Here is a 26,615-nt window from a genome sequence, read left to right on the forward strand (position 1 = left end):
AGATATTCCAATGAACTTCCGTTCTGTAGGTACTCAGGTAAAACGTCCTTATTCAAGATGTCGATTATAAGTGGCAGCTTCTTGGATGTATTGAGTCGGGGAGGTGTTATTCGATTAAGAGGATCTGTCCCTTCCAGTTCGGCGAAGTATCTCCTCATGTCAGAGTCAACTTATCGGTGGAGCTCTTCCCTATCGTCCTGGATTCCACGCTCACTTGGGTTGCAAGATGGACTTCAATATCAATGTCTGGGTGTTGTTGCCCAGGCATGTGAATTTCATCAGAGGTGTTATTAATATTATTATTATATTGGCTCGTTCGATTTTTACGTGCAATGAAAATGAGAAGGATTGACGACTGACGAGCTCAAAATATTTTTTCATTAGAACTTTCGTTTTTTGAAAAGTAAATTTTTATTGAATTTGTAATTTATGAATTGGAAAAAACTTATGTCAGTAGATTCTATGTACAAAAGTGCCTAAGAAGGTTCAAGTTTCAGATCTGTAATTTCAAAGACACAAAAGTTATGAGAACTTCTCGAGATCTTCAAAATCTCAATTTTTATTTATAACTCAAAATCTAGAAATGATCTAGAATGAGTCATTCGTTTTCTTCTAGCTGCTATAATTCTTGAGATCCCCTCAGTAAACAACCCTGTACATTCATTCTGAGACACTCTGTATATTCTTTTTTGGAAATCACTGATTCGAAGCTGACAAATTCAACAATAGTTGAATTTGAAGTTTTCGAAATCTCAATTTTTGCTGATACCATCGAGTATGGTCTCTAATGGTATATTTAAAGAGTGCTCGAAAACGTGCCATTCGTTTTTTTTTAGCTCTATAACCCTTTCTCTATGGCTCTTCTAATTTCTGAGATCCGCTAATGGGACATCGAATTCGTGACACCCTGTACAGTGTATTTTATTGAACCATAATTCTCTGACTGCTTTTTTTTGGCATTCAGATGTTATAGCTAACCAAAACTTCTCCTCACATCCTTATCCTCATACTGTATCGCAGAAACTCATCCCATATCTATATAATTGTTGTTTTCTGTCTGCGCTAGGTACCATGCTATTAACGATAAAACAACGTACTGTTATTCCCTGTATAGCTACTTCATGTAGCGTCATTTGAAGAACAAGTTTGTGTCTGTCACTGGTGCATCTGATTTCTTGACTTTCTCCTCCCAACTGCTGTTTATTGACCCTACAGTCTGATTGATTAGGTAAAATAAATATTAATGATTTGAATATATACATATATGTACTTCGGTAGATAATACACATGTACGTATACGTACATGTTGTTGAAAATAACCAATATTATTCATGTCGTTGGAATACCTTTCAAAAACTCCCAATAGCAATTATGTTTGTTATAATTAGTTTGTAGAAGTTTGATATTGAACACAAATCAATGCTCAATCCTTCTATTTATAGGAGAAACTCTCAAAAATCAAGTCTTACTAAAGAGATCGCCTTTACTAGAGCTTTAACAACCGCTGGTATCATGCATGCACTTGCCAGGCGATGCTCCAAATCAGGAAGGAGCCAATGTGAATGTGACGAAGGCTCCGATGTTTTACAAGAAGCCATGTCAAACTGGGAAGTCAAATCACCAATTGGCGAGCACAAATCCGTTTTGGACCATATAAAGACGAGCGTAGAGATCGAAAACGATTACGATGACGAGGACGAAGACGAAGCAAACGAGGTTGGGAATGAAGAACCAGACGTGACTTGGTCGTGGGGAGGATGTTCAGACGACCCAGGGTTGGCTGAGGTGACAACTCAGAATTTACTCGCTGACCTTGAGACAGGAACTGACGCTTATGCTTTTGCGGAGAAGCAGAACAATCTAGTAGGACGCAAGGTACGTAACAAAATTGAGTTTTGCACCACTAATACATGTAGACTATGTGACTCGATATTGAAATATACTGCTCCACATGAGTTAAAGATATTGAATTAAATTGCAAAAAAATATAGTTAAAATAAGATTTTTGTGATGAAAATTCATATCAATATGATTTCAAGTTGCAAATTAATTTTAGCCTGTAGGTCTGCAGCGTATTCAGGGTGGTTAAGAAAAATCGAGTAAAATAGCGAAATTTTATTCCCAGAGAATTCAAGCATTTTAAGACTATCAATACAATGTATGGCCTCCACAGGCATCAATAACAGCTTGACATCTTCTTTGTCACGAGGTTGTTGAACATTTCTTGGGGAATTTGGTTCCATAAACGGAGCAGAAGCTCTCTCAGATCATTTAAGGATTCTGGGGTAGGTCGATGATTATCTAATCTTCTTTGGAGCATATCCCATGCATGATCTATGCAATTCAAATCTGGTGAGTGTGGAGGTATTGGTAAATGTGGAATACCAAGCTCCTCGCTCGCATTCTCAACTATCGCTGCACGGTGCTGTCTAGCGTTATCGTCTAGAAATTGAAAAGTTTCACCAATAGCAAAGTGAAAATTTGGCACAACATTGTCAATAACATGCTCTTGGACTTCTTGGACATAGCGACGATTACGGGGTATGCGTAGGATTGTCCATACCCTTATTCTTCGAGAATGTAAAAATCGTCCATATCTGGATTCATCAGTGAAAAGGACACTACGCCATTGACCGTTCAAATTGATATGTTGCCTTGCCCATTCCAGTCTATGACGCTTATGGTCACGTGTTGATGGAACTCCTCTTAAAGGACGTCTACAACCTAGATTCACCACTCTCAAACGTCGTCTGATGGTTTCGATGGAAACTTGGACCCCATCTGCATTTTGAAGAGTATTCCGTAGCATTCTACACGTAGATGTAGGGTTTCTTCTCGCCGAAACGGTGATGAAACGATCCTGAGCAGGTGTTGTTTTTCGTCGCCCACCAAGCCTTGGTCTTTCCAACACGGAAGCTGTCTCCCTGGACCTATTTCAAATTCGAGATATCACACTTTCACGGGCGCCCGCAGGGGGAGCAGGGGGGCCCCCCTGAGATTCTGATCGCCTTATTTTTTTTCAGCACAACACCTTCAACATTATCCTTTGTTTTGTGAAATTCATTGGTCAGCTAGATATAAATCTTTGCGAGTTTTCGCTGAAAACTTTGAAACTATAATCAAAAAGAAATTTCAATGAATTCTTCAACAACAAAAAGAGCTGCTCAATTATGGGCTGCAATAAACTCTTCCACTTTTGTGGTTTGTTTAACGGTAGCAAGTAAATATTCAAATATATTGGAACCAATAGCAAATACACTACAAGATGTTTTTATCAATTTGGTAGATGTTCAACGTCACATAAATTTTATTATAGATATATGTGGAAAATACCGTTCCGATGATGCATGCGTCACAGAAATTTTTTCCAAAGCATCATCTATTGCTCAGAGTCTCAAATATAGAGATTGAAAAACCACGAACTTGCGGTAGACAAATGTAGGGGAGACTGGGGAGGGTTGATACGTTTTTGGAATATTTATTTTTATAAAATGAATTATATGAAGAAACAGGACTTTTATAACATTATATAATTCTTCGATTAATCGTTCAACGAAATGAATATAGAATTCTCAAAATATAAACATCCTATTCTGTACAAAACGTTGAACACAAAAACATGCAAACTGTCTCAAGCCTCCCCACATATGGGAGGATTGATACGGTGTACTGGGAGGCATGAGACACATAAACTGAAAATATAAGCCCCATTGTTATCACTTGCAAATGTCACATATAAACATTTTTGTGCCATTTCTAACACGGTCACATTCTTCTTGGCACCATTGCGAGCACACCTGACGCCTGATCCAGAATTTCTAGATCAGTAGGTATAGGTCAGCAATGATACTAGTTTGCTTTGGTCCCGTAGGTGCAGAAACATGTTCAGAAGGTAGGTTGGATGGTAAAAACGCCTTTATGTAGGCCTGTCCAACCAGCTTTTATTATTTTTTAAAGATGATACATATATCAGGCCTCCCCACCCTGAATGTCTCAAACCTCCCTGAAAGCAAGTTTTAAAGTAATTTATGTTTTCATTTTAAATCCATACATTTTGGCAACCTAATAAAACAGTAAATTAAGTAGGTTTATGCATATTTCCCAGTCAAATGTTTGTTTATGCCGAAAAATTAATGCATGATCGTAAAACCCTTAGGTAACGTGAGTAAATACTTACAATTTCTCACCTCGAAACACTCTTTGTTGAATATTTCACGAACGAACTACTGTTAGCCTTAGAGATTAAGGTCATGTAGTGCTTTCTGCCAGTGAATAGCGTTCACCAGTATATTACTTTTGAAAACGGCTACAGACCGCGGATATAAGCCTGTATCAAGCCTCCCCATGTATCAATGCTCCCTAGTCTCCCCTATACCTAATTATGAAGCATCTTCAGCTGAAAATTACTTCGAAAAAATCTATATTCATCCAATATTTAGATCATCTGATTTCAGCCCTTGAAACGGGATTCTCAAAAAAAAAATGAAATGCTTTTTTCTTTGTTCAATATTTTGCCCAAGAATTCAAAGAATACTATATATTGCATCTTGCGCATAAAAGGTCGGCCATATTTCTAACATTGAAGATTTTATGGAGCTCGATGCAGCCGTTCGGTCTTGACGATCATTTTATTCATTCCATCTTTTTGAAAATTTTTCGATAGTCACCGTTAGAGTAATTTTTCTCTCGATAAATCTAACCGTAGTTGGAAATGTGACACATATTCTGAAAGAGCAACTCCTCTAGTTGAAAATCTGAAGGTTTTATGGAGCTCGTTGCAGCAGTTCGGTCTTGACGATCATTTAATTGATTCCATCTATTTGGAAATTTTTCGATAGTCACCGTTAGAGTAATTTTTCTCTCAATAAAACTAACCGTAGATGAATGAGTGATACGTATTCTGAAAGAGCAACTCCTCTAGTTAAAAATCTGAAGATTTTTTGGAGCTCGATGCAGCCGTTCGGTCTTGACGATCATTTAATTGATTCCATCTATTTGGAAATTTTTCGATAGTCACCGTTAGAGTAATTTTTCTCTCAATAAAACTAACCGTACATGGAAATGTGATACAAATTCTGAAAGAGCAACTCCTCTAGTTGGAAATCTGAAGATTTTATGGGGCTCGTTGCAGCAGTTCGGTCTTGACGATCATTTAATTGATTCCATCTTTTTGAAAATTTTTCAATAGTCACCGTAAGAGTAATTTTCCTCTCAATAAAACTAACCGTACATGGAAATGTGATACAAATTCTGAAAGAGCAACTCCTCTAGTTAAAAATCTGAAGATTTTATGGAGCTCGATGCAGCCGTTAGGTCTTGACGATCATTTAATTGATTCCATCTTTTTGGAAATTTTTCGATACACCGTTAGAGAAAATTTTCTTTCAGTAAAACTAACCGTAGATGATATTTTGCCCCCCCTGAGAAAAATTTCTGCGGGCGCCCATGCACACTTTGGCTGAGTTGGAGCCTTTCCGCTACAACAACCTGAGTTAGGCCACCCTGTAGCATTCCGATAGCCCTATTAGCCTCAGTGTTTGTTGATTTACCTCTTGGCATTTTCAGAAAACTCGTTTCAAATTGAAGCCGTTAATAAACTGATTTAATTTCAAAATTGAGAACATTCATGAAGGATATGCAAAGAAACAAACTTAAGAAAAAAGGCGACCAGATTGACGAAATGTCTCATACTGATTTTTATTGGATCGATTCAAGTTGTTATTGAGTTTTAAATGATTTTACAGCGATTTTCTCGAAGATTACATACTTTTAAAAACGATTGAATACGATATCCCTAACTCTTGTGGAGCAGTTTAGTTGGGGAGACCAAGAGGGAAATTCGGGATTTACTCGAGCCTGTCAGATTAATATAAGGGTAGAACCTTGGAACCTGTCCAGTACCTTTACCAAAAATTAGACCTGTATATAGAACATAGGCGTAGACAGGGTTGAGTTTCGGGGGGGGTTTTGAAATGAAATTTTTCTGATTTTGACATATAAATTGTGACTTTTTGAAACTAATATTAAGTAACATTATTATTTCGGGGGGGGTTTGAACCCCCAAAACCCCCCCCTGGCTACGCCCGTGATATAGAATAGGGGGAATTGTCTAGGACAGCTTGTCAGAATGGTAAAAAAAAAGATCATTGTACATACTAGAGCGTGTCAGATTAAGATATATGTGGTTATTTTTACATGTTGAAAAGTATATATTCTCCAAATCTGACAATTTAAGCGTGACGAAAATGTGTGGGAGGGCGCCAAACTTGTAAAAAAAAGGTCACGTATGCATTCTCGATCGCGGTGGCTTTTTTCTTATTTTCAAGCTAATTATTCAAGAATAACGGAAAAAGTTCAGCAAGCCGAAACAATAACAATAGTCACAAAATATAAAGGTCACAAAAATCAGTTTTTTTGAATTATCTCCTCTCCTAGGCTTCAAATTGTTTTCGCATTCATTATAAAAGATGTGGAGCATAACATGTTGTACACATTTTGTCCAAAGCAATTTTTTCTACGTTTGAAAGTTTTAGAGATATATAGTACGAAGGCGTAGAAGGGCCACATAATATTTTAAAAATATATACTATCCGACTTCAAAGTCGGAATTTTATTCAGTTCCGAACTTTTACAGGGTGTTCTACGACGACGTAGATTTGTTCCTGAATTACAGTTTGCTTTTCTGCAAATATTCAAATTCATATAACACAAGGTGTTCCCACATTTATGATGAATGAATAATTATGTACACAGGGTGTTCATTCATGAGAGGATTCAGAATTCACAAAATAAACACGGTGTTCTTTAATAAATATTGAACTTGATGCATTTTATTGGAGAAAATTGTCATTAGGTCCATGTTTTTGAATAATTATGAAATTATGGTCGTAAGGTTGGGCACAACCTCCCCCCACCCCAGTACTGAAATAGTAACTATAAAATAACATTGAGCTCCCAGGCCCCCCTCTGTATATATGGAGAAATAATCTAAGTCGTCGTATAACAACACCCTGTGCATCTAGCCTGTATCGGTTTCGAAGTAAATAAAATTCCGACTTTGAACTCGGAATTTAGTTAAATTCCGACTTTGAACTCGGAATTTAGTTAAATTCCGACTTTGAACTCGGAATTTTATTAAATTCCGACTTTGTAATATGACTGGGTTTTTACAGTGACCTTGGCTTTTTACATGTGTAGCTAACCTCCTTGTCCTTATCGCCCTCTGATTCGAAAACGGTTGAAAGTAGGTAAAATTGCTTCAGACAAAAGTTGTATATAATTTTTATCTACAACTTTCACAATGAACAAAGAAACGATTAGAGGCACAGGAAGGGAGATATTTGAAAAAAATGACTTGTTATCATCTTCAAACTGTCAGATTAAGAAACCCCTCCCTGATTAGTGTCAGATTAATGGGTCAACACGTCTGCAACACCGAGATGAACCATCTGTATGAAAATCTGACATGCACGAGTATGTACAAGTAACGATGTGATCTTGAATTTAAATTAAAAAAATAATTTAATTCCTTTGAATGTCTCAAACTTCAAAGGTTCTCTTTTCGTACAGTTCCATCATCACTATTTCAACATAATTTAAAAATAGTGAACTTACTCATTTAAATGAGAGAATTCATACACGCTTTCATCTCTGATGTGATATTCCTACTACTAACGACTTTTTTTTTCTCTAATACCTATCTATATTTTTATGATGCGTAACTGCTTTTCGAAATTGTCTGATTACCATGAAAAATATTGGGAATCATTGTGTCCGATGAAGCTTTTTGTTATTGAAATCCAAAAATTATCTTTCAGGTGGTGAAAGATTCTCTCAAAAGGGTATGCAGATGCCACGGTCTCTCTGGAAGCTGTTCCCACCAAACGTGCTGGATGCAAGTGGCACCATTTGAAGAAATAGCTGAAAATTTAGTGAAGAAATACAAGAGAGCCATAAAAATAAGCAACGGCTATATGAACAGTGGTTGGAATTCCAGAAACCCTGCAGATGTACCCGAAAGAGCCGGAAGGAAGATCAAGACTAAGCAGTTAGTTTATTTGGATGAGTCTCCTGACTATTGTATTCCTGATGAGTCCAGAGGTGAGCCGATTCGATATAGTTTCCGTGGAAACAAAAAAGTTAAATAGAAATGAGTAGAGTAGCATCATATCTAGCGAATATTGGCGTGAATATTTATTTCATCGTTTTGTGAGAACTGTGAAAAACAACGTTCGTTGGAATGTCGAAAAGAATGGCTGAAACTGAAACCCACAAGATTGAAATTGATTGATTGATTATTGGCTACGGAGTAGGACTATAAAAGGAAGTATTCAGCGTCAGTAAAAATTAAACGAATGGTATAAATATATAGGAGTTATCAAAAAATGTTTCATAAAAAATGTAGGGCTGTTTAAAAGCTATATATTCCTGATAAACTGAACTATACGGCGTCGCCCAGAAATAAGGAATACTCCTTCTGACAGCTGTTATTTTATAAACAAGCTGATCGGACATTGTTCTTTTCATTGTCTTGTATGCGCTGTTGCCAAATCGTAAACTCGGCACAAAGCGATGTAAATTTTAAAACCCCATATTTGAAGAATGAGTTTGAGTAGTTTCCGCGGTGCATTTGAAAAATTCATGAATAAAACTCATAATTCTTCAGTTTAAACTTGCATATGCTGTGATAACCCAAATTGAGGAGAATTCTTAGCATATGTGGATTAAACATTAAAAAGTACTAAGATGTGACCAGAAACATTATTCCAAAACTCACAAGCAACTCACGGCACTCAACCAAATACCGCTTATGCTTCAAAAACGGGCAAAATGTTTCTCCTGATGTTATCTTCACCACTAAATATGTTTGTCCAGTTTACGGTGAAACACCCTATATTGGAGGCTTTTTTCAAAGAAATTTTTTTTTAGGTTGGCCAGGAACCTTGGGACGCTTGTGCAACAAGGAAAACGTAACAGATCCCGAAGAAAGGAAGAGTTGCCAGAACCTTTGTCGAAGTTGCGGTTACAATTTGAGAAAGGAGATTAGATACAAACAAAAACGTTGTAATTGCATTTTCAAGATGTGCTGCGAGGTGAAATGCGATATTTGTGAGGAGGCCATCGAGGAGTATTTTTGTGCTTGATGCCCACTAGTACAAATTATGCCCAATTTTCTGTTGAATCTTCAGAGTGTTTATCAAAACTTACAAGTTTCACATCTGGCAGTTGAAGGGCGCGCCAGAATTGTGATTCATGTGCAATACATAACCCAGTGTATATAGATACGTGTTATTGACAATGTTACCTAATGTATTTTTGTACATAGATATTTAAGTGGGTGTTACGTGGTTCGAAACTGGATCCCATCTTGCGTCCGAAGAAATATAATCGGAGTGAGAATGTGAAATACATCAAAACGCGAGAAAAATTATTGGGAATTTTAATAAATTCACAATTTAAACTTCATCAGTTACCTTTGTAGCTCTTATGATCATTGCTCAAATTTTTGAGTACCTTGAGATATCTTCTCTAAATACTATTTCACGGCAATGAAAAAATGTATTGGCTATGAATCTATATATTCCTATGAATCTGTCCCATATATTTCACTATCTTGATATGCAGCTAATGTTGATTGTTGATCAAATTTATGGTCTTTCCTTTATTTTGATTACATAATCGTAAAGCATATGTCTGTTATTTAAAAAAGTGCTTCTTGGACAATTCATTCGAAAATAATGATGATAAATATGGATCCTGTTAGCAGTGTTAGCACTATTTCGGTTTAAGTTAGGTTGGTTATTAGATTATAATAGATAAAATTAAGTTAGGAAATTTAATATTAGGTTAGATAAGTTGAAGGTGTACAGTCTATATTCCATTTTGAAACTTCCCCCACCCCATCAGAATATATGAACATTCTCAAGACATATTTTGATCCCTGTTGTTTCCTGTATTTTTGTAGATGTTGAAATTCTGATGAGCGACAAATAATTTGAAATATCAGTAAGAATTCTCTCCTGGTGTCCGCTGTTCAATATTTTCGATATTTTTATATTTATTCAGATTTCTAGATTCCTGTAGAATTATTCGATGTTCGATACCTTGTGAATGGAATCCACACTCCCCATTTGAACATTCCGAACTTGTTAACTCAACCAATGTAAAAAGTGTAAATAATTATAGGTATGAGAAATCAAGATTATTGCTTCATTTATTGGAATTTCCAGATATATTCATCATTTGGCATATTATGTCAGCTAAGCTGTTATGAAATTCATGTATTGTTTGATCGATTCTTGGGTCGTCATTTCCCATAATGAAACTATTGAAATTCATCACGATAGAATCATATGCTAATGAACCTGAAATTTCGAGTTCAAATAGAAAAATTTCATAGACGCTGTGAATTTAACACATTATTAGCGATGAGGAAAGCGTCTGCAGGGTCTCAAAGATGTAAAAAAAAATCGTCAGGTGTACATACTCGAGCGTGTCAGATTAAGATACTGTATATGCCCTACGTGTCTCTGATAATGAATTCATGCTTATCTGACAGTTTGCGCGGTGGGACTGGCTGTACGGAAGAGTTGAAAATGGTAAAAAAAAAAAATTTCTAGCGTGTCAGATTTTTGGAGAATATGCTAATTGGACCCAAAGGAAGCCACTTTTCAAGGGACTGACAATTTGGACGTGACGCAAGGTCACAGCGGTCCTTTGAAAATGTAAAGAAATAAAGGTTACTTGTACATACTCGAGCGTGTCAGATACTCATACAGATGTTTAATCTGGGTGTTGTAGACGTGTTGACCCATTAATCTGACACTAATCAGGGAGGGTTTTCTTAATCTGACACTTTGAAGATGATAAAAATCCCTTTTTTCGAATATTTTCCTTCCTAAACCTCTAATCGTTTTTGTATTCATTATGAAAGTTGAAGATAATAAAATTCTACACAACTTTTGTGTGAAGCAAATTTACATACATACATCGCGATAAGGCCGAGAAGCTTAGCCACACATGCGAAAGGGCAAGGTCAATGTAGAATCCCAGTCTAATCTACAATTGTCAAAATGACAAGGTATTTCTATCTATTCACGAAAATTTTAGTGTTATCTGTGACTGAACCTTAGAATGTACTATTTTCCAACGAGTGAATTTTCGCTTCAGCATGTATCGCTTAAAGCCTCGCATTAATCGGCATATATCTCAAGAACGTTTGAATGTAGAAAAATATGCTTGGGACAAAATTTGTAAAAACTGTTATGCTCTACAGCTTTTATAATGAATGCGAAAAAGATTTGAAGCCCAGGGAAGGAGATAATTCAAAAAAACCTTGTGACCTTTATGGCCAATTTTTATTGTTTCGGCTTGCTTAAACTGTCAGATTATATTTTTTCCCGTTATTCTTGAATCATTAGCTTCAAAATAGGAAAAAACGCCACCGCGCTCGAGAATGTACACGTGACGTTTTTTTTGCAACTTTGGCGCCCTCCCACACATTTTCGACACGCTTAAATTGTCAGATTAAGGGAATATATACTTTTCAACATGTAATTAACCACATATATCTTAATCTGACACGCTCGAGTATGTACAATGATCGTTTTTTTTTACTATTCTGACAGGCTGTCCTAGACAATTCTCCCTTATATATAGCTCTAAATTTTGATAGAGGGTCCAAGGTATGTCCCCTTATATTAATCTGACACGCTCCCGAATTTCCCTCTTCGGCTCCCCAACTATAGAGAGTTGAAGTGCTGCCATGAACGTAAACGTTAACGTTATAATTGACATCTACGCATGCTCATTCGTCAGTTTTTAACGTTAATGTTAGCGTCAGCTTTACGGCCTACGTAAACTAGCGGTCTCCCACGTATACCTTAAACATCGACGTACGTTAACCGAACGTTAAACGAGTAGCACCGATGACTTGCGAATGGCCGAATTTTGACTGTTGAATGCAATTCTCAATAACCTCAAACAGTCATTGTTTATATTTCCCATGTATTTTCTCATAATGAATGAAAGTTATAGGAAATCAGCATTGATTTTAAAGTTATCAAAAGGATTTAGTTATGAAACTTCGTTATCAGATTACATTCAGTAAGGAAATGGCTGAAACTCAACTGCGATTCTCTTTTCTGTAACACTCAAACATTTCATTAATAATAAAATACTTTCAAGTTGAAAATTCTTTTTGTTATGCATAAAATCATTAGAACATCAATATTTCAAATATTATTCCAGCTGTCGAGGCTCAATATTAGATATTAGATAAAAGAGAGTTCCAGCAAAATGAAATCAAAATCCAAATTGATAGGTTATGTTTAAAGTCTGACGTTTCATGATGGCAGCACTTCAACTCAAATTTCATTACAACATTACAATTTGATATATTTGACGTTATTTGTCACGTTAACTTTTACGTTCAGGATAACGTTCTGTGCGCACTTCAACTCTCTATTTACACTTGTATTTTCGTTGTAAAAACGAATCTGCACATATTTCAACACTATAGAAGGATTCGAAGGAGTACTTCTATTTTTCTTCAAGATAATTTTTGTTTGACACATTGTATTCGTGAGGAAGGCAATTCAATATGATTTCAATAAAACACAGTTGATTGGCGAAATATTCAATATATTCAGTTGACTGAAAGGCAATTTTCACTATACTTGTGAAGAATATTTGAAGAACAGACTAGAACAGATTAACATATTTCTGTTTCTTAATACATGCTCACAATTCACATTGCGTATTTTCAATACAGTTCCTTCATTGCTTAAATATTGCTGAAATTGCCATAAAACTGTTAGCTCTATCCGTCCCGAATGTTCATCTGATTTGGCTCTGCCTCAATTTCCAACAACAAAGGGTGATAGTCCAACAACACCGAATTCTTAGCTGTAGTTCTCGATTGTCCATACAAAAAACTGAACGACATGTTCAATGAATGAATATTGTACGACCTTTCTCGAAAGTAACACATTTTCACACACGAATAATCGCTTATAAATACAGCACATTCGCAAGTCGTAGGGAATGCATTCAAATTTTTTTCAAATATCATTTGACAACTGTCAATTCCTAAACGGCGCTACCTACAGTGGGAAAAACGAAACTTATCTCTTATTTTCAAAGCGGGAAAAACAAAATCTAATCAGTGCATACACCATGTTTTTAGACATCTTAGTTTACGTTCAGGCTAACGTTCTGTGCGCACTTCAATTCTCTTATATATATAATCTTTGACGTAAACGTTATAACTGACGTTATTTCTCAATTTAACCTTTACGTTCAGGCTAACGTCTTGTGCGCACTTCTCTCTCAACCCTCTATTACTACTTCAACCTTCAAAGTTCTATAATCTTAGCTCCGTTTGATGTTCAGTGAATCCAATCCAGAACATTAGAAACTACAGACATTTGAAATTGTTATTCGAGTTTTTTTTAGGAATAAAAGCGCAAAATTGCAAGGGCGATAATGAAATTCAAACATTACAATAAGCAAACTCAAAGGAAACGATTGCGAAAATTGTGCCGCATCAGAGATTCATGTTTGTACCATATTTATATCTATTATACCAATATTGTCGAATATAGGTTAGAATAGATTTTATGCATCCCGTTATGATTCGCATGCTCCTATTGAGTTGCACGTCCACCGGTCCACCTTTAGAAACATGGTGGCTGCTCATCCATACCGCAGCCCCGTATTAAGCCGCGCTGAAGACGAGGTCTATTGCCGAGCATCGCAGAGTTTCGGCGGCCGTACCCATGAAGTTCCGCATAGCTTTTCCAGAATATTATTCCTCGTTTGAATTTTTGCAGCCGTGTTCTCTAGATGTTTTTATCCAATGTAATACCCAGGTATTTGGAATTCGGGTTATATCTAAGATCAAAGGCGTTCACCTTTCCAAAATATTTCAGGCTCATGGTTGGCCTGTTTATTATTTAAGTGAAAGAAGAACACTCAGTTTTGCTGGGGACTTGGGACTAGTCTTCATTCTTTATAATAGGTGTCCACAGCTTCGAGATCTTTTTCCAATATTCTCTCACGAGATTTATGTTTCAAGCTTCCTACTGGGGATGACATTCAGGAATTTATAGAGCAAACCCTCCCTCCATACTATATCATAGGCAGCTGTTAAGTCTATTTTTGCTCTTTTAAATTAATTAGCCTGTCTACTCGTGTTTAGGATGTCAGTGTAAAATTTTGATAAACGCTCTCTACCATAGGGGACACAGTTGATGAGAAACTCAATGTGGACTCCATCAAAACCCTGGCGCTTTTCCTGCTTTTAGGCTGAGAGTCGCTTCATACACCACATATCACCTGGCGTCAAGGAAACCCAGAAGATCATCAGCTATCTCTGGGTCACCCTCGATCATCAGCTATCTCTGGGTCACCACTATCAGAGAAATCCCGAAACAGCCGTTCACTTTGCTCAGACCATCCAGGTATATACTCTTTGCGGTAGCCCCTCGGGATGTGTTTCTGAGCAGTAGCAATAACTGCACCGACGAATCTGTTTTAATTGTCGGCTACAGATAGGATCCAACCAAGGCCTTTGTCCAGGCCTGCTCTGAAAGAACTCCAATGCGCTTTTTGAAAGTTCCATCTAGGTTTTGGGAAAGTTTTGATTATGGGGATCTGTATGCCTATTTCAAGAATAACTGGGCGGTGCTGGTTGCTGGTTCTTGGGAAATTCCCTCAGGATACATCTGGGCACTGAGAGAGGCTGACCTTTCTCGCCAGCAGACACAAAAGCCAGATCAGGATTTGATTCTGTATTCCAGATACGAAATTTAAATGAGTTCCTTTCTTTAGCGTCAAATACTAGATGGAGGTTGTGCTGTTCTGTCCATCCAAGAAGATCGCCGTTATTATCGATTTCTCGTTATCTCCAGTTACTGTGGTGACTTCAATATATTGAAGTCTCCTGCATATATCGGTGGAGGATTTCATTGCACCAGGGGATTACAGGGGGTTTGTAGATATTGACAACGTGGAGTTCTCCAACACTTACAACGATCTTATGGGTGTTCTCAAATATGCAAGTATCTACCAGCTTTACATTGTCGATATCGTTTCGGGCATAAGTTGCCATGGCATAGCTGTGGTGGTATATTATTCCGATTATGTCATAACCTGGTATTTGTGCTCTTTTTTTTATTTGAGTTTTTCGCTACTCCTTTCACTGCTCAATAATTTCAAAGCACCAGTGCAGTGCATCGTTGAATTCGGGACCGAATATAAGTCCCGAATTTAATGACGTCACTCCAGACTGGACACGAGTCCCAAGTCGGGACTCTAGTCACTGACCATTTTTAATGTGGTTACTGGTTAAATCGTCTAAGCGAGGACTCAACTTCTATAAAAAAATTAGGTATCGGCACTTCATTGTAAATGATCCAGGATAAAGACTTTGCTATTACAACTCGCAGTAGAGCAAAATAAAAATATGTAATTTTAAACTTAAAACAGATTAGGTATACGATTTTCACGAAATGAGTTTTTAAACCACGACACGTGTTTCACTATCAATAGCATCTTCAGGTGGGTGAAGGGTAAACTGAAATATTTGGTACCGAAACAAAAATCAAAGTCAAAAAAAGTCAAATGCTTGTTTATATATTTTAGTTTCGGTACAAAATATTTCAGTTTACCTTCACCCACCTGAAGATGCTATTGTCATAGCAAAACACGTGTCGTGGAGTAAAAACTCATTTTGTGAAAATCGTATAATTTGTTTCAAGTTCAATTATGGATAAAGAAGATTCAAGTCGTGCAGACAATAATCGAATTCTGAAAAAGTACACCTCCGGGCAGCATTCGAACCCGCAACCCCCTTGATTACCGATCAAGTGCTCTTACCACAGATTACAGAGTAGTTGGCTCTTACCAACCGAGCTAGCAGAAGACACGGCTTCCATCCATGTTGACCTCGGTGTTGACGGTCCCTATGGACGATATATGCTTTTAATCCGCCATGTTATTTCAAAATTTCCTAATCATCGCCACTGTCCTATTATACAGGGTCTTTCACGAGGAACTTCACCCATATTTATACGGGAAACTACTGAACGTATTTTCATGACATTCAGCACTTATAAGTATTTCACGATGCTGATGAAATCTAAAATATTTTCAAGGCATGAGCACCTCCGGTTTTTCCGGAAATGACGTCAACTTCCGTTTTTCAAATTAGAACATTATTTTTTTATTGCAGAAATAGATTCCTTAGAAAATTTCAAGTTATTTTGATGTAACATTTTTCAGTTTTGGTTGGAAAATTCTCTCTAAGTGGAAAAATTCGAAAAAAAAATCGAAAATATAGCTCCGCTGAAACAAGAATAACTTCGAAGTTTTTGGATTTAAAATTTTCATTTTTGGAATTTTTCAAGATGTAAGATTGATGTATCCACTTTAAAAATCGAAATCGCGATTCATGATACAGGGGGTGAAAAAATCGCTTTCAAAGTTAGGGATGACAAAATCGTGAAAAATCAATTTTTTCAAATTAGAACCCCATTTTTTTATGGCAGATATTGAATCTACGTTAAAAAATAATGTGAGTGTATGCATCACACCCTTTCCCTAAAGTGGATATTTTCTGAGTTATTCACAAAAAAACTGTTTTTCGTCTTGAATTTTCAGCTATTTCTTTTCCCTTCACGCCAAAAAGATGAAATTTTCAGGAACTGTTACTTAAACCATGTTTTAGATTTTACTACCCTAATATGCAAGAGAAAAAAGTTACAGGTTGTTCCTGAATAGATGGCGAATTTTGATTCGAATTTGTATCGGAAACCTCTTTATTTCAACTAATCGGCCATATCGGTTATCTCTCCAGTGATAAATAAATAATTCCTTATGAACCATATGCAAAAACTTACCATGTTTTACATTCTTTTTTTTATGATAGATATCATTAATTACATCTGCCAAATTCCTCTTTATTCAGTAGCATTTTTGTGTTTACTATTAATTTGGTGATAATTCGTATTAAGTTATAAAATCGATCACTATGCCTAATTTTACCAATGAAGATTATTTAAATCTCATTCTACTTCATGAGGAATGTAATAAAGTTGTAGATAGAACGATTCGACTGTTCATTGAGAGGTTTCCTGACCGACCCAGACCAACGAGAGATACCATTAACAGAACCATGACAAACTTGAGAAATGTCGGATCTTTCGTTAAGAAAACTATACACAGAGAAAAAAGTGTAGTAGAAGATGAGAACAACGAAATAACAGTTCTTGCATATTTTCGTGTGAATCCTCAAAATTCTCTCAAAGATGCCGAGATTGATCTGGGATTATCTCAATCGAGTGTTTGGAGAATATTAAAAAAACATGAAATGCACCCATATAAATTCAAATTCAATAGGGTACAGCATTTGAAGGAAACTGATTTCGTCAGGAGAACAGAGTTTTGCGAAGCTATGATGATTCGATTTCAAGAGAATGAAAACTTTTTGGACAGATGAATCTAAATTCACAAAGAATGGTTCTTTCAATAGGCATAACAGTCATTATTGGGATGAAGAGAACAACCACCACTTCAGACAATGGAACATTCACTGATAAAGAGGACTGCATAGAACGAGTCAGAAATGCGTTCAGGTTTGTTTAGATTTTTAAATTCATAATTTTGAAACTCAATTTGGTTTTTGAACACTTTTGCAGATCTCTTCCTCCCGATGAAATAAGAAGAGCAACGCACGAAGCATTCCTGAGACGTATAAATAAATGTCTAGAAATTAACGGTCAAAACTTTGAGCATCTTCTCTAGTTATAACTGCGAGAGTTTGCCATGGTTCTCCTAATAGTAACTTGAAGTCGGTTTCAAGAAGGGGTGAAAAATCTACAGCATGGTTCAAATAACAGTTCCTGAAAATTTCATCTTTTTGGCGTGAAGGGAAAAGAAATAGCTGAAAATTCAAGACGAAAAACAGTTTTTTGTGAATAACTCATAAAATATCCATTTTAGGGCAAGGGTGTGATGCATACACTCACATTATTTTTTAACGTAGCCATATCTGCCATAAAAAAATGGGGTTCTAATTTGAAAAAATTGATTTTTCACGATTTTGTCATCCCTAACTTTGAAAGCGATTTTTTCACCCCCTGTATCATGAATCGCGATTTCGATTTTTAAAGTGGATGCATCAATCTTACATCTTGAAAAATCCCAAAAATGAAAATTTTCCATCCAAAAACCTCGAAGTTATTCTTGTTTTAGCGGAGCTCTATTTTCGATTTTTTTTCGAATTTTCCCGCTCAGAGAGAATTTTCCAACCAAAACTGAAAAATGTTACATCAAAATAACTTGAAATTTTCTAAGGAATCTATTTCTGCAATAAAAAAATTGTGTTCTAATTTGAAAAACGGAAGTTGACGTCATTTCCGGAAAAACCGGAGGTGCTCATGCCTTGAAAATATTTCAGATTTCATCAGCATCGTGAAATACTTATAAGTGCTGAATTTCATGAAAATACGTTCAGTAGTTTCCCGTATAAATATGGGTGAGGTTCCTCGTGAAAGACCCTGTATAGGTACTCACAGATTACAAAGGAGAACTGTGCTGCCTATACTGAACCAGAAACCATTTGTTAGTAGGGGTCTCCTTGCGAATGTTCGCAAGGGTTAGGGCAAAGATTATAGAGTTAGGTCTACTCTATAATCTTTGGGTTAGGGATTGTTAGTTACGTTGACTTTCAGTGATCATCAACCAATTTTTGAGAGCTTCAAATAAAGATCTCGCTGTGACATAATGTATATGAAAAAGAAGGAAGTGGAAGAGATGTCTACCTCATATGAATCATTTAAAAAAAAACCTATGTGGATTTTGACGTCGAGAATTTTTTATTATTTTGTAATAACGAAATGACAGAAATCAAGGATGTCTTCAAAAGCAAACGAGGCTTCGATGACCCAGTCAGATTCAAGTTTGTGGTCTGAGATGCGCTACGGAAGAACAGCTCCAAATACACCAACCAGCTCAGTGCAAAATAAAAGATGGCTCTCTAGTTGAAGAAATATTTGGTGCCGTAACATTTAACTGTGTTGTTCGAATCAAAGATTATCGAGTCACCTTACTCTATAATCTTTGGTTCGGATCAGAGACAACCTTTTGTTCGGATAAAGCAAAAGCAGAGACTCTTTTCCTTCCTCTAAATCCTCTATAGAATAAAGCATAGAGAAAGGGATGTCTCTGGGATAAAGTGTCCGAACCAAAAAGATATACCTATAGTCTATCCAAATCCGAGAGGCTAGCGTAAACAAACTGACTAACGCGTGATCTTATTTGAGGTACTCCTCTTATTGTTCAAAGCGTTTGATTCATTGATTGTATGCGAATTGTTGTGCAGAACTGCAGAGGTCATTCATTGCTTTTTCTTTCGTAAATTGGTTTATAGTTGTAGCAAGTTATTCAAGTTACAAGCATTTACGATAATGTCAAGATTGTCAAGTACTGATACTGCTGAGGAATCGCGTGTTGACTTAAGTCCTTCAAAAAAGAGACGTCTGAAACGACACTTCAGTGCCGAGATAAAAGAAATGATTTTGAATACTGATAAAATTGAGATTATTCAAAATGCAGGAATGTGTTTAAAGGACGTAGAACTCCGAGTTGCTGAGAGACTTGGCATTGGAGCTCGAAGTGTTAGGAGAATTATTTCCGAATACATAAATCCCGGCAACAAATCAAAATCGGACCACCAAATGGGAGTCCCTCTCAGATTTCGATAAAAATGTAATACGGCGAAAAGTTCACGAGTTTTTCTTCAGAAATGAACACCCGACTATAGAGAAAGTATTAAAAATAGTTAATGAAGACTCGAACTTGCCAAATTTTAAGAAGAGTACCTTCCCTATAATATTGAAAAAACTTAATTTCAAATATGGACGTCGCCAACGCAACAGTTTTTTAATGGACCGTGACGACATTAAATGTTGGAGAAGAAACTATCTCACGAAAATTAGGGCCTTCCGTGATGAAAACAGGAAGATTTACTACTTGGATGAAACTTGGGTAAATGCCGGTCATACTAAATCCAAAGTGTGGACCGATGAAACAGTTACATCTTCTCGGCAAGCGTTACTAGCTGGACTATCTACTAGATTAAAAAATCCGTCTGGTAAGGTCTTGAATTTTGAGTTTAACCCTCGGTTTCATAAAACTTGATCAGAGAATCAACGATCGATTGACGGATGAACGTCAATTAGTTTTCAGTCGATATTTTGGTCATAAGCATTCTGAATATCATTTTTGCACCAAATAATTATCTATACACGCCCATTTAATGATTCTCAACTGCTACTCCTCCAATATATTCGGAAATATGAAAGTTTCAATGATTTCCTTCGGGAAATCGAATGCCAAATCGTTGATCGAGCAATCAAAGTTTTGTGAAACTTGATGTAAGTACCTTTTTGGTGGAAAACAATTTCAACATTCTTTTTCAAATGAAGTGAATATATGTTTCCAGGCAAACGGCAAAGAATTATAGTGTGTCATATTGGCAGTGACACTGGTTTTTTAACTGGAGGACTCTGGACTTTCCAATCCAAAAAAACTGGTGACTACCATGAAGAAATGGGTGGTCAGTCCTTCGAAAAGTGGTTCGAGGGTATACTTCCTAAATTGGAGGAAAATTCTATAGTAGTTTTAGATAATGCTCCTTACCATTCAAGGAAAATGGAAAAAATTCCTAATTCATAATTCAGAAAGAGTGATACCCAACAATGGTTGAGGGAGAAAAATATATTGATTTCACCCCTGACCTCATAAAAGCGCAATTGTTGCAGATAGTCAGGCAGAACAAAGAAAACTTTGAAAAATACATCGTGGATGAAACCGCAAAGGCCCAAAATATTACTGTACTTAGATTACCGCCCTACCACTGCGAACTGAACCCTATTGAGTTGATTTGGGCCGATGTCAAGAATTTTGTGGCAGATAAAAACACCACATTTAAAATGGCTGACGTCCAAAATCTTTTTCAAGAGGCTCTCTCACGGGTTACTTCCGAAAGATGGAGAAAGTGCGTGGAACATGTCAAACAAAAAGTTGAGGTAGACATGTGGAAACTGGATAATATTATGGATGATATAACACCAGTCATCGTCAACTTAGAAGAAAGTTCTGCATCTTCTGACGACACTACGGGCTAGTCACTTTTACAAACATTGTTACACATTTACATACATAGTATGTATTAAAGTGGGAACTTTAGATTAATTGTTCATTACTGAGACTCGTAGATAAGCATACATATTTTTCACCGGAACTGGAACACTCAAAAAGTTTCAAAATATAACGCTCTCGGAATTAAATTTATTAGTACACCTCTGCGTTATCACGTTCTTGACGCGTGCTGCAATGTTTACGGCTGGCCACTAGGGATGGGCGAAAAATATCGATATATCGAAATATCGATTTTTTTTCGGAAAATTATCGATAAATATCGTCGATATTTTAAATTCCGATACTATCGACTATCGATATTTTTTAGGAGTATCAAATTCGATATTTTTGTGTGAAGGACGTTGATCTGATGTGTGTTGTGTATATAATGGCAGCGAGTTATGTAATTGAGTTTCACTATGAATCTATAGGTCAATCTGGTTTATTTAAGTCTCTGCTTAGATAATTTTTTAGCTTGATCACAATTGTCACAATCGTTCTAAACGAAAAAATATGACTGTGTACCCATGCACGATCTAAAATTGGACCTTTTCATGCTTTCTGCTTACTCGGAATTACAGTGAATCAGCGATTTCGATTTTAGTCAATTACAAGTTAGCAGTTAGTTGAATGTAGTCGAATTGCATGTGGTTGTACAATCACGTACGTTTTTCATACAGTTCATTGCGAATACTTTGATAAAACTCACGTTTGGTGAAACTTCCAATATATCGAAATATCGACATTTTTTCCCCGATATATATCGATACTATTGAAAAATATCGATACAATATATATCGATATTTTTTTCACCCTTGCCATCCATAGCGCGAAACGTACTACACGCACAGTATAGACACCTATGTATACTGTGCTACACGAGTGTTGAACTATGACGTCACACGAAGCGATCGCGTTGCCGGTAAACTGGAGCCGTGAACCTATGTTTACAATTCCATACAAAGAGTTGTTATACTCTTTGATTCCATATCTCGGGTATTAATTATTGACGTATCGAAATAATTGTTTCACACAATATCTTTATTTTTTATAGAGAATTTGAAGATCCTTATATCAAAATTAGTGCACCTCCAGTTTGCGGCTTCTGGGCGGTTTCTTCCACAAACCATAATTACTGAACGATACAAATAAACATTATATGTTCATATGTAATATGCCAATCTAATATTGGCCTTCATTATGTGCGATGTTCAGTTTAACTAAGTTTTGAATTAATTGAAATTGAATAATGGAGTTAATTCATCATCTCTTTTAGAGGTTACTTTATCGACAAATAAGAAATTAAAAGCTTTCACAAATATATAATAATTGAAATCTTATCTAGAGTTAATGAATTTTTTCTAAATTCGAATTTCAAGTATGAAATTATCACTCATTCTGAAAAGAAGTAAGAAGAGATCTTTTATGAATTGTCATAGAACGTGACTCTTAAAAATTGAAGGTTATGTTTATGTGTTGTTTTGTGTCAACTACAGCTGATTCAGACAAACTGTTTATAGTTGACTTTTCAATTCGAAACTTGCAATTCATTTCGAAAAAAGTGTATAATAATATTGCCAGGATAACTGAAAAGGGTATGTCATTTCATTTTGCAACAAACAATTAGGTATTATATTCATAAATAGCATGGAATATCATTGGAATTTACAGTAACTGATGCTATGTTATCTGATATTTGTTCAATGGGGTTCATAATACTTTAGACTGTAGATTTTAGAGGATTATTATATGCTATTGATAAGTGAAAATCCTAGAAATTCTTATTGGCAATATATTCTATTTGTTTCACCTTCTCTAGGAATTGACCGTGTTTTTTCCAGAGTTGATTAGGAAATGAAAATAAAAACAATCTGTTCGAATGTTCAAGCTCAAACAATAAGCAAGGAAATTTCTATATTAGATTCATATTTCATTCCAATCATATCATAACAATTTTATAATGCTTTTTCAAAATTTTTTTCAGACATTCATGAAATTTCATTTGAGATCGATTTCTTCCATTCTGAGAACGTTCGTGCCTATTCTCAGAATACGTAATTGTTGTAAATTATCAAGAAGACTTTTCCATCGAGTAAGTGGATTTTGAATTGTAATCGATTCGATTTTTATCAATTAAACTTTTCATATTTTTTGTATTGTCTTTGCACACCTCCCATTTTCTAATTTCACTAATACTGAACGCTTTCTCGACATACCTAGCTTTTTTATTACATAACATCAATATAGAAATGCTTTCAATGGCCGGTTATCATTTTCGCATCCACCATAAATATTTGTATATTATTATTTCTGTGATTGATGAACCAATTAATTCAATTTTAGAGAAATTCCTAGATTTGCGAATGTTGATTTACCTAAAGGAATTTAAATTGGAGGCTATTTCTATTACCTGAAAAAATGATTAGGTCTCCCGAACTTTCATCGAAAATGTAGAAATATAGTAGCCCAGTAAAATCAGCATTCAATTATGAAAAAAAGGTGTTATGGCGGCTTCTCGATCATATCTCTTGTTAGATTAAAAATTTCAGAAACATAGTTGATACGAATGTTCTATTCTAGACCATTGAATTCTGCTTCTAATGAGACGAAATGCTTACATTTACGATTATCCCTTCTCGTTATAAGTACAGGTCCTACAAGTTTGATCACTATTTCAGAATGAAGAAGAATATTCGTTTCAATTTGACCACAGTTTTTTGAAAATAATTTCCAATAACTTATTTATTATAAAAATAAAAGTGAAGCCTTAAAAGAAGTGTTGAGCATTGAGATCGGCATCGAATGGGATCAAGACTGTTTTTTTGTCGGTAGCACCCATTTCAAAAAAGTCACCTCGTCAGGGTATGCAGGGTCGGCCGGGCCTACACAAAACTAATCGAGAAATAGAAAACAATTATAATTATTTTATTCTTCAAAACTCTTCAAAACAGCCTATCCATTGATGTATACGGTTTAAAGTGAAGTACTTATTAAATATAATTTTTTTCGTGAGACTATGTGCGACGTTAGTGAATATAATGGGACCTCGAATGAGGCTACATCTAGTGAAACCAAGATGTAGTCTTTGAGTAGGACAATAGTTAGAGAGAATTCCATAAATTCGAAAGAATTCCGTATTTGGCGTTGAAAAGTAGTTGTTACACCACTTGAACTACTGTACAAGCTTTGCTATGTAATGAAGGTAAGTCAATTCCACTAGCAATCCGTCTTAGAGAGGAGAGAAGTTTATACCACGGCAATCCGTCTGTTCCGATATTCCTGAACAGTACTGTCAGTAATTCAGAGACGATTCCTATTGGCCCAGTCGTTCGAGTTCTATTGTTATTCGATTGCTGGCCAGTAAAACCAGCAATATCGGAACAGGCCCAATGTCTTGCTATCCGGATGGTGGAAAGACTACAAGAATGTAGGGTGTTGCCAGAACACGATTAGTAGAAGTTGTGAATCGTACAATAGTTTGCACTTTCGTCGAAAGGTGGCAGCAGATTTCGAATTTTAGGCAATGGTGAGATTTCGAGATATTTTTTATGTGAAAATTTATTGAAAAAATCATTTCACTTCGGAAAGTGAATAACATGCATGAACATCAAATTTGTTCTAATGAAAAAATTTTCCTATTTTTTTCCGCTTGACGAATGCAAATATTTCTGACTTTCTAAGATGACGAACTGAAGGTCTATGTCTCCAGCCCCCCCAAATTTGAGTTTTTAAATTTTTTTTATCTCAAAGTTTTGTACTAGTTTTGTACCGAAATGTACCGTCAAGAAAAAGTTTTGTACCCTAAGTTTAAGGGGTCTTAGGAGGGTTTCAAATTGGGGGGGCTGGAGATATGTTTTCGAAATAATGAGATTTCGGTTTACGAAATAAGCTAAAACATGTGTACTAGTTTTGTACCGAAATGTACCGTCACAAAAAACGGCACAATTCTCTACCCCGGGGGTGTACCTATGCTCTATATAAAGTATTGAGGCTTCAGGGGTATTTTTTTTTACACCAAGGAATATGGGATATTGGTTTTGTACTTTTTCGATACTGAAATGTACCTTCGATAAAAAATTTTGTAGCCCCAAATAGAATGAGTGAATTATCATTTTCAACAAGGGGCTATAGGCAAGTACACCCCACCTTTGAAAAAGCAAATTTTCTCTATGTAAAAAGACAAATGTACTGGTTTTGTATCGTCAATAAAAGTTTTGTACTCTGAGATTTGGGGGTCTTAGGAGAATTCCAGGGATGGAGACATTTTTTCGAAGTAATAAGATTTTGGTTGGACTTCTTGATAAAGTCAAATTTGATTAACCTAATATCAGAAAGAAATACATGGTGACGCGACGTTGAAAAAAGTCATCAATTTTGCACTTGTTTAACGCTAAGGTTCTGTACCGAAATGTACCATTGAAAAAAGTAATTGAAATGACGAAAATACGTATTTCAGTTCGGAGGGGATGTTCCCCCACTATTGAAAATTAAATTTTTTTCTCTTTCGAAGTTTTGTTCCGAAATGTACAAAAGCAAAAAGCTTTTATAATAGAAATCTACTCCAGAAATGGTCAAATGACAGAAGGGAAATCTGAAACATTCTGTTGATAAATTGAGTACCCCAATATTGCTGAAGATTATCCATCTTTCGAAAGAACCTATTTACTATTTCGCCATGTGTTAGCGTTATCTGTGAATCAGAAAGTCTTGAAAGACAAAGAGGTTGTAAGTTTACCAAAGAAGAGCATACCATAGTATCAACAATGTTGATAGTATGTTGATTTTTCGTGCTTTATCTCTAGTGGTTGGAGTCTGTGTAAGAATATGCTACACGATTTAGAAAAAAAAGACGTCAATGTGTTTCCTTATTATTGGTATAGATTCAACTGTTATCAGAAAATTGAAGATTTTCATTTTTCTCGTAGAATGGCCTATGACCTCTCAATCTTAGATTACAAAACTTTTTCTTGACGGTAGGTACATTTCGGTATAAAACTGTGAAATTAAAAAAATTGGGGGTGAGCATGTCTACAGTTTCCCCTAACTGAATTCCGTATTTTCCTCATTTTAATAAGGGTACAAAATTTTTTTCAACGGTACATTTCGGTACAAAACTAATACACATGTTTGAGCTTGTTTCGGAAACCGAAATATCATTATTTCGAAATCATGTCTCCAGGCCCCCAATTTGAAACCCTCCTAAGACCCCTTAATCTCAGGGTACAAAAATTTTTCTTTTGGGTACATTTCGGTACAAAACTAGTACAAAACGTTGGAAGAAAAAAAATTTGCAATTTCAAAAGGGGAAGGGGGTGAGCATGTCAATTGTTACCGCGAACTGAACTCCGTATTTTCTTCATTTTAATTACGGTACAAAACTTTTTTCAACGGTACATTTCGGTACAAAACTA

At 35.9% G+C, this 26,615-nt stretch overlaps 2 protein-coding genes across 3 annotated transcripts in view; both read left to right on the forward strand.

Moving 5' to 3' along the window:
• The window catches only part of LOC123319471 (protein Wnt-8b-like), a 34,683-nt gene extending 25,073 nt beyond the window's left edge, over positions 1 to 9,610 (forward strand). The window contains exons 3-5 of the mRNA XM_044906470.1: positions 1,443 to 1,875; positions 7,818 to 8,100; positions 8,929 to 9,610. Of these exons, the coding sequence (XP_044762405.1) occupies positions 1,443 to 1,875; positions 7,818 to 8,100; positions 8,929 to 9,143 (931 nt within the window). The 3' untranslated portion in view covers positions 9,144 to 9,610. The remainder of the gene's footprint in view (positions 1 to 1,442; positions 1,876 to 7,817; positions 8,101 to 8,928) is intronic.
• Positions 9,611 to 22,660: 13,050 nt separating this feature from the next.
• Positions 22,661 to 26,615, forward strand: part of LOC123318654 (glutamyl aminopeptidase) — a 70,839-nt gene continuing 66,884 nt past the window's right edge. Inside the window, exons 1-2 of one of the 2 annotated variants that reach the window (XM_044905336.1) lie at positions 22,694 to 22,799; positions 23,189 to 23,296. In XM_044905336.1, coding sequence (XP_044761271.1) covers positions 23,195 to 23,296 — 102 coding nt within the window. In that variant the 5' untranslated portion in view covers positions 22,694 to 22,799; positions 23,189 to 23,194. Of the gene's footprint in view, positions 22,800 to 23,188; positions 23,297 to 26,615 lie in introns of both variants that reach the window. The other variant, XM_044905337.1, reaches the window with a different exon arrangement.

The sequence above is a fragment of the Coccinella septempunctata genome, chromosome 8 (genome assembly GCF_907165205.1).
Source record: "Coccinella septempunctata chromosome 8, icCocSept1.1, whole genome shotgun sequence".
NCBI lineage: Eukaryota > Metazoa > Arthropoda > Insecta > Coleoptera > Coccinellidae > Coccinella > Coccinella septempunctata.